General features: G+C 44.5%; 1 protein-coding gene across 1 annotated transcript; it reads left to right on the top strand.

Moving 5' to 3' along the window:
• Positions 1 to 5,496: 5,496 nt before the first annotated feature.
• Positions 5,497 to 7,196, top strand: LOC311320276 (G-protein coupled receptor 183; the record flags this gene model as incomplete). Its single annotated transcript, XM_084452008.1, has 3 exons — positions 5,497 to 5,854; positions 6,118 to 6,632; positions 7,032 to 7,196. The coding sequence occupies 3 exons, from the start codon at positions 5,497 to 5,499 to the stop codon at positions 7,194 to 7,196; spliced, it is 1,038 nt and encodes a 345-aa protein (XP_084308134.1).
• Positions 7,197 to 9,576: the final 2,380 nt, after the last annotated feature.

Below are 9,576 nucleotides of genomic sequence, written 5' to 3'. Positions count from 1 at the left end.
ACTTACACCTGGCTGGTTCTAATAATAGCTAACGCTATATCTAAACTAATTATCCTGCACTAGTCTTTCCAGAATGTTGCGACTGAAACGTCTGCAAGATTCTGCTGCTAAGTGCCTGCTACAAACATATTTTGTCAAACAGTGGGTTATAAAGTTGCTAGTGGCTACTGTTATTGAAACGATTTAACCAAGATTGCATGACTTAGGATAAACAACATTATGGAGGCATTCATGATACAAAAAGTGAATACAGTAGGCTATTAGTTTTTCATGTCATTACTGTTTCTTATTGGACATAGAGAACAGTTATTGTACTTCATAATAAAATGTTAGTCATTTGGGTGGTAAAAGGGATAGTTCAATTTATATTTGGGTTCGATATCATGTCCCAAGTTCTTTGTCAAATTGTAGGTCAAACCCCAAAAACTTTACTTTACATTAGTCGTTTAGTTGACACTTTTATCCAACTTACAAGCAACTTACAATAAGCATTTAACGTAGGAAAAGTCAATGTACTACTACTTGCCAGAACACACACACAAGTGCATCTTCTTTCTAAAACAAGGGACTAAGAGCATAACCTAGTGCTGAAGGCAAAGTGCAAGAATAGCAAACAAAAAATACAACAGGTGCTTCAGAGGGAGGATCGTGGTAGTACTTCTTGAAGAGGTGAGTTTTGAGCCTGCGGCAAAAGATGGGCAGCGACTCTGCTGTCCTGACGTCAGTGGACAGTTCATTCCACCACTACGGGGCCAGGACAGAGAAGAGCCACGGTCGTGTCGATTGACCAAGGGGCCCTGGAGTGACGGGGCAACCAGTCACCCCGAGGTAGCAGAGCGTAGTGGTCGAGGGGAAGGGGGGGGTGGAGTCCTGTGTGTCCTGTCTGCCAGTAGAGTAGGCCACTCCCTTGCGGCAGTCACCAGGGCAATTTGTCTACGTCAGGCAGAAACTAACTAACAATCGAAATTGACTATCAAAGCTTATCAACAACACTTGAAGACTAGCACTTAGCACTACCTATTAGAGTAAGAAGAATACACATAGCACTACCTATTAGAGTAAGAAGAATATACATAGACAATTGTATTTCAGTCAGTAGGTCCAAGTCCATTCCAGAAGCTTAATGCAATCAATCTCAAAGTCAAGTTATTTATTTGTAGGCTCCAAATACTCTTATTTCACTCAATGGCCTTAGTGCCCTAAAATATTGAGCGACACTGAAGGCCAAATGGCCTTGCCCTTAAAATGATGAAATTCCTGTGTGTGTGTGTGTGTGTGTGTGTGTGTCTGACCAGAGAACTTTGCCATTGGCCAGCCCTCGCCACTCATTCACACATATCTACGTTCACGTCGGGTGTTTCTGCAAAGCCAAGCATTTGTTTTTGCAACAAATGAAGCTAAATGCGGCGCTGAAGCTGCCAAGCAGCTGGCTGTGTGTGAGCGAGGAGTGGTCACGCGAGCCGAGCGGACAGGGGCCGGGGCCGGCCAGGCGCCTCCTCGTCCACGGGGGAACGTGGTGCTGATGAGAACAGACACAAGCCACATGAGGCCCCCTGACAAAGGAGGAGTGCCCCGCGGTATCTCCAGTAACCTACACACACACACACGCACACGTGCACACGCACGCACGCACACACGCATGCACGCACACACAGGGCTTGCAACAGGGCCCAGATCCTTCAGTGTGTGTGTGTGTAAAGGAAAGTCTACACTTCCACTGAACGTGAGGATTTATTACACAACTTTAGAAGGAAGAAAGCTGGACTGACGATAGTGAAAAGTGGTCACTATCAAAGGCTTTTAGTATCAACATTGCAAGATGCGAGGAAATGCATGATAAAGATCAGGATTGGTCATCTTCCTCCAAAACTCCCAAGCTGCACACATTTCAGTTTTCCTTCGTTTTGTCATTAATCAATAGTTGTACGCCCTCTACTGGTAAAATTATAAATGGCAAGTCTTTTTATTTATTTTTTTAGGAAACATGCTACAGACAGCATTTCTATAGAAGAAAAAATAATGTGCTGGTGCAGTCTTAAACCAGACTCATGCTTTATTTCATATATATATTTAATTAGTGACATTTTCTACAGTATCAATACAATACAAAATCTGTAAAGTGGTGGTAAAACTTTTACCAAAAGACCTGTATGAAATCTACAGCAAAGCATCTAGTAAGGACAGTTTGATATCAAATTAACTTTGGCAGCAAAAAACATCACAAATTTGCTCAGGCACCTTTTGTGGAGCCATGCTGGTGATTGTGGGCATGTTGTGGTCACCAGAAGTCATTCCCAGTTTGTCTCACCTCTACACCCCCCAGTTCACCCCTTGCCTTTAAAGCGATATGCCTTCTAGGGCGCTCTTTTATGGGGCTGCATTGACTATATAATTCCCTCCAAATCAGTTTCACCCCTCCGCCCTATCCCCCCCCCCCCCTCTCTATCTCTCTCTCACCCCGACTTACCCACCGTAAAAAGGTCACATTTCTGAGAAGTGACTTCCATGCGTGTTACATGCTGGGTCGTCTCTTTCAATTTCCTAAAACCTTTCATGTCACACACCCGTCAGGCCGCTGCGCTGTGATCGCTTCTCCTGGCGCCTCAGTAACTCTCCCGGCTGCTGTTGTACAGTGAGATTCAAGCACTTACGTCTTATCTCTCTTCATCTCTCTTCAAAGGAAGAGCTGTAATCACGTTGATTCATTTTATGGAGCGACGTAGCTTACCTCTCAAACACACCAGATCGAACCGCCATTTGGGTTTAAGTGGGTTGGCTTGGTAGGCCCAACATAATTCTTGTTGGACGTATATAAGTTTTTAGTCTTTAAGTCTTGAGTCTCGCGGAGTGGGACCTGGGACGCCCCTCTGGGAGTGCAGAACAACAACTGTCCTCTCCTTCTTCGTCAGAGCGTCTTCCGGACGTTGAAATCTTTTAACTCCATTCTCCGGATTAATGAAGCGTGAAACCTCATCATGATCTGTGGCTGGCTCCCCCCATTCGCAGGTGACACTGGCTACATGGGACTCGTATTGCGACCTAAGTGAGCTGTATCATAACCGCATGTGACTGGTGACGATTAGTGACCTTTCCCTCGTCCGGAGCCATCCGCTTCGATTACGCAGCGCGCTAGCCGGTAGCTCTGAGAGTCCATCCACACAGCAGCTATCAGGCCCCTACTGTACTCGTGTCAACTGTAACTGCAGCTGTATCTGTAACTATAACCGTAACTGTAGCCTAACTGTAAAGGTAGCTGTAGCTAAAAAATAATAATAATAATATGCACTGATAACTTGTGTTTCTCCTTGTCACTTGAATTCTGTTGAATTCTGACTGTAGTCTTCACTGGTAGAGATTTCGATAATCAAAACAGGAAAGCAACTGATCTACAATCATCTATAGCCTACACAGATACATGTCATGCTGTCCTATTTTATGTTCTTATAGTCTACTGTAAATGGCTGGCACATCAGGACACTTGTATTCTTTCCTACCACCAGATGTAGACATTTATTTTCTTTTGATATTTGTTTTTTTCATAATCCATATTTTACTAAATAATTAAGAACAGTCATCAACGAACAACTGCACAACACTCAAACTGTGACATTTGGGCTGTTTTCTGTTGGCACATTTTTAATCTTGATGGTAGCGGTTGACTTAGGCTACTGTAGAGTGTGTCTACATTCTTATGAAAATGATTCATCCACATCACAGGATTCTGACATTTACATCTCCACCACCACCATCATCACGAGTTCTGCACTCTCCTAATCTTACATCTTCACCTCAAGCTTCTCCTCCCTTCACTGCAGCTCGAACAACCGATGATTTTATCATTTATTTTCTGACACCGGTGAACACACAGAACATCCTGGTCTTGGAACATAATGTATATTATTTTACTGCAGAAGTAGATGTGTCGTCTGCTTTGAAGTCGTTTTACATTGTAAACGGCATTGAGTTGGACTTTATGATATTCATGTGTATCATGAACTTTAAATGAGAACACACCAGCACATTTAGCTTCCCCCAGCTGGCTGTGAGAGAGGTGAATTGTAGCTTGCAGCATACCATATATAAATTGAGGTACATGGTACTTTAGGGGCAAGGCCATTTGGCCTTCAGTGTCGCTCAAAATGGTTGTCTGGCCTGTGTTAAGATCATTAATGTTAAATATGAATACAATAGAAATGACTCTTGTGGCTTCTTATACAGGCCTAGTAAACAGACCCGTCACTAGAGCTCATTGAGAGTTGGTAGAGTCTTAAGGGAGGCACATGAGGGGACACAATTATTATTACTATTTTTGATAATAGCCTACGATACGCTATTGTTTATTTGAGCAGCACTGACGCACAGTATACTGAGCTCTCTCGTTCTCCCTCTGACTGATAATATGTTGAACTTGTGTTTGTGCAATATATTATGCTGATGCCTGGAGAAAACGCTTCCAACGCTTCCAACACTTGCTAAGTGTTGAAAATGAGTTTTCACACATTGCGGTAGATGTCCTCAAAGTTAGGTCATGGCTAGATGTCCTCAAAGTTAGGTCATGGCTAGACCTATAAACTAGTAGGCCTACGGCGGCCGTCAAACAAAAAAACACACCATTGTTTCTAAATGTCTTAATTTATAAGGAATCTAAAGTTAGTATTTTTAATTAACAGAAAAATACTATGATTAATTTAAAAAAAAAGTTCTTAATTAATTAATCAATCTAGGGGCGTCAGTGGAGATTGGTTGTAGATAGGTTGTAGATTGGTTGTTGATTATTCGCATGTATGCGCCAGCATCACATCGATTCAAAGCCACTCAGGCTACAATGTATACTGTCATAACGTAGCCTACACTGAATTGATTTAGGAATATCAAGAAAATGACAGGAGACCACTGATGCTTTTAAAGCAACCTTGAGATTGTGACAGTAGTAGGGGCACAAATGCCATGGTGGCCACAGGGAGTACAATTATTTTCAGGGCATCATGGCCAGAGCGAGGGGCATCGATGGCCATAGCCTACAGTACTACTATGTAATTCCCACCCGGAGCAGTGGTGAGTTGATAATACAACAGAAAAACCTGTTTAACTGCTGTATGATCTAAAAGATTCAGACTTACAGGAGTCACTCAAATGGAATATCCCATTTACTGGTACGGTGCTGTGTCAAATTATGTCTGTCCCGATGTTTTAACTGAAAATGATCAGATCAACATTTACAGATTACATCAAAACTATGTTCTGCTCTGAAGAAGTGACGAGTGGGAGTGAGGAGTCTGTTCTTGATCTGTCAGAAGGGTGGGCGGGATTTGAGTGTCATGACAAGAGTTCTGTACCAGTCACCCAGCTGCATTCCCCTTCCGACTCCACATGCAGTCTACGAGACCAGCTGAAACACTTGTGAATATCCTGCCACCACAGAATCTCTCACTTCCTTATCTGAAGCAAAGTTGATGAATGCGATAAACACGTGTACTTAATTACCAACAAGACGTGATGGCCGGTAATACCACGCTGACCCCTCTGGCGGACCTGACCTCCTCTAGCAACCCGACCTCCTGCGACCTGCTGGTCCACCAGATGGCAGCGCTGGTCGTCTTCCCCGTCTTCTACTCTCTGCTGTTCCTGGTCAGCGCCTTCGGCAACAGCCTGGTCCTGTACGTCACCTGCCAGAGGAAGAGGCAGAAGTTCAACTCCACCTCCGTCTACCTGGTGAACCTGGCGCTGTCCGACGCCCTGCTCACACTGGCGCTGCCCGGCAGGGTGGTCTACTACGCGCGCCACTTCGACTGGCCGTTCGGAGACCCGCTCTGTAGACTGACCGCCGTCCTGTTCTTCACCAACACCTACACAGGTAAGGGGGGGCGGTGTGTGTGTGTGTGTGTGTGTGTGTGTGTGTGTGTGTATATGAGTGTGTATGTGCGTGTATGAGTGTGTATGAGTGTCTGCGTTCTGGCCTACTTCTTTTTAAATCTACAATTTTTTAAGATGTAAAAGTTGGATGGGGGGCGCATTATAAATGAAAATATATCATATAATATTATAAACTATTTATATACAGTATATATATATATATATATCAATGTGTCAGTCAAAGTCTATCTCCCCAATCCCCAGGCATCGCCTTCATGACCTGCATCAGTCTAGACCGCTACCTGGCCATGGTCCACCCCCATCGGATGCGACGCCTGCGTGGTGTCTGGGTGGTCCGGGGGGTCTGCTGCCTGGTCTGGCTGCTGGCCTCCCTCCAGACCGCCCCTCTACTCTTCCGGCCCATGCTCCGTCTGCACCAGGGCCGCCGCACCTGCATGGAGTACTTCACCTTCGAGGGCTCGCCCGCCACGCCCTACCTGCTGCTGCTGGCCTGCCTGGTGTCCTACTGCTCGCCGCTGCTGGTCATCCTGGGCTGCTACACGCAGATCAACCTCACGCTGCGGGCCAACGCCAAGCGCAACCCCCTGACGGGGGGGACGAGGCGGAGCCGGCGGGCCAACACCGTCATCCTGCTCATCCTCCTCACCTTCGTCCTGTGCTTCAGCCCCTACCACCTCAACGTCATGCGGTTCATGGTGAGGAAGATGATGGGCCAGCCCTCCTGCGACGAACTGAGGGCCTTCAAGGTGGCTCTTCAGGTGAGGGGCGTCTGTCCTTCCCACACACTCCTCTTTCTCTGGAGTTCTGTCATTCATTAGGACGTCTGTTTCATTGCATTATATTACATTACAGTCATTTAGCAGACGCTTTTATCCAAAGTGACTAACAATAATTGCATTTAACGTAGGAAGAGCCAATGTTTCCTTTGAGTTTACAGTTTCCTTTGAGTTTACAGTTATGTTTCTCATTCCATGTAAGGGTGGTGGGCCGTTTAGATGATTTATAAGTTAAAAGATGATGAAATGTCACTACTTTACACTAACACTCTCAATGTATTCAAAGTGATATCATAATAAATCAGTATTGAGTGATCCTCAACATTGTGAAAAGCATATATGTTCATGTTTGTGATTTTTGAACCTGGATATCCGTTTTAGGTGACCGTTTCACTGATGAACCTCAACTGCTGTCTGGACCCGGTCATCTACTTCTTCGCTATAAAGACCTACAAGAAGAAGGTGCTGAGTCTGTTCAAAGGCTACCTGTCTGCCTCCGGACCCTCCTCCAAAAACACCACCGACAACAGCAGCAGCAACACTTGAGACCCTCCCAGGGAGAGACCCCGGAGGAAAGGGAGACAGGAGACACGCGGAGAGAGAACGTGGCTGGTTTCTCCCACTGGAGGAAGGCTGGGACCCCTTCTCCAAGGGATTTGATACAGGGGGCGTTTCTGGTGTGCTGGAGCTTTGTATAATGTGCTGGAGCTTTGTATAACATTTAGATGCAGGGCACCCACATTCACAGCTATCACGTTAACGTAAGATTTACACCTGTGTGATGTACCAATTACTGAACATAACATAGTTGGTTTTGGTCAGTACTTTGGAGGAGGGGGATTCCCAAGAGTCAGTGACATTTTAACCGATCTGACATTGTGGGCAACAAAAGTTCCCCCTAGACATCTGGCCTTGTAGTAAGCCACTGAATAACATTTAATGTAATTTATTGCTTTATAAATGTTCTTAGCCGTTAGACAAACATACTCCATGAGCTTGCTCGATTGCCTCGTTGAGAGGGGTCAGCGAATAATTTTTACAGCTCACTTTTCTGGCCCCCTGGGTGATACTGTTTTTTTGCTTCCCTCTGGAATATGTAGGGGTGGGTCGTATGCCCACCTCCCTTGTTCTCTGTAAAGCGCATTGTGTTGCCTCTGTGTATGAAATGTGCTATACAAATAAAGCTTTGATTTGATTTGATTTGAATAAGGGCTGCACATGTGTTGTTATAGTGTTTTAACAGCATCCTACAGTACCAGTATACATTATATTACATGTTTTAAATGTAGCTCTGCTCATGCTGCAGTATGTCATAGAAGGTGACATACTGCAGAAGAGATGCAGAACAGTGCATCTTTTAACTATCCTTTATATGCCTGTATACCCATTTGAGATAATTAGCCGACTATTAACACATGCAAACAGTTATGAACGATCAGTACATTACTAGAAAGCATAGCGCAAATGCACTGTCTGAGGCTGATGTACGAATCAAACCCACAACTCAGGTAGAGCCTGATGACTTCTTGATGCCCATATTGGTTTGTGTTGGCGTGGGGGCTTTTGCTTTTCATATTACATTACAGTCAACTAGACCAGTGACTGATTTAAAGCGCTCTGTGAAACATTTGTAGTCATTAAATGAAGTGCAGTAATGAGTCTTTCGCTTTCTTTCTGTGAATAAATTCACATCTGGGGGAAGTGGAGTAGAAGCAATCAGAATCCAGCAAAGCCTGTAATTGAATGTCATTCTGTAAGTTCCCTCTACTTTCCCTCTTTATGCCACATACCTAGAGCAAACAAGCTCTTTAAAAGTCAAACATAATTTTTTAAAGATGAAAAACGTTTTCTCCCTGAACACTCAACAAGCTGGAGTGGATGACAGGTTGAACCTATCAGTCAAGCCCCCAGAAACACCTCGTTCCTCAGAACTGGGTACAGGGGGTAGAAAGACATGTCTCAAATATGTGTGCGTGTGTGTGTGTGTGTGTATGTGTGCGTGTGGTTGTGTGTGGGAGTATGCAAATACTAAACCTTCAAACACACATCGCCCCCACTTCCTCTCCCACCTGCCTTGCTTCTAGCTCTCATCCCAGCTTTACTACACACTGTGTTGTAGTGTAAGTGTTAGTGTGTGTGACATGCCTTAGCAACAGGTGCTGGTGGTTTGTTTATAGTGCACATAAGTGTAGAAAAGTATTTCAAAATGCCATCTCTATATTTAGATGTAAAAGCTCCCCTGAGTTCTCTTGAAACAGAGCTCCAGTTTTTCTCAGAGAAAGAGTTGGCCGCAACTCCAGAACTGTGTAATGTAATAGATGTGGCTGTTGTAGAACAAAGTACAGTAGGTGTACGGTACCTAGGAACCTAGTGGGTGGCAGATACTGGCATGTGTTATTCAACAGTTCATCACCAGAGCTCAACCTACTGCTAAGGATAGGGACATTATCTATACTGGGCTTTTTCTCCAAGGACAGAGTCTGAACACTTAAAGGTGGGATAGGTAGTTTGCTTTTGGCTTTATTTGGTAAAATTGGCATAATATCCTTTCAGCTATCAGTAACAGAAGTGCTCTGAGAATAAACTTGGATCTCCGTGTTTACCGCTGCCTCTGTATTTTGTATTGCACCACACCCGAATGTATTGACCAATCAGGGTCTCTATCTCGCCACACCTACCTGTCATGTTTGGAGGGAGGGACTACATAATGATTGACAGGAGGGAGGGGCGGGTTCTTTTGAAAAAGATGACCAATCGGAGGCCTTGTTGACGTCAAACTACCTACCCCACCTTTAAGTAGGACCTGTTCTTCATGAGACAATACTGATGAGGGTCAATGGTAAATGGACTGCACTTATATAGTGCTTTTATCCAAAACGCTTTACAATGAAAGCCTCTCATTCACCCATTCACACACATACAGACT

The sequence above is a fragment of the Borostomias antarcticus genome (assembly GCF_949987555.1).
Source record: "Borostomias antarcticus genome assembly, chromosome: 17".
NCBI classification, from domain to species: domain Eukaryota; kingdom Metazoa; phylum Chordata; class Actinopteri; order Stomiiformes; family Stomiidae; genus Borostomias; species Borostomias antarcticus.
The sequence above is the reverse complement of the archived record's forward strand: the minus strand, read 5'-3'. Positions and strand labels throughout refer to the sequence as shown.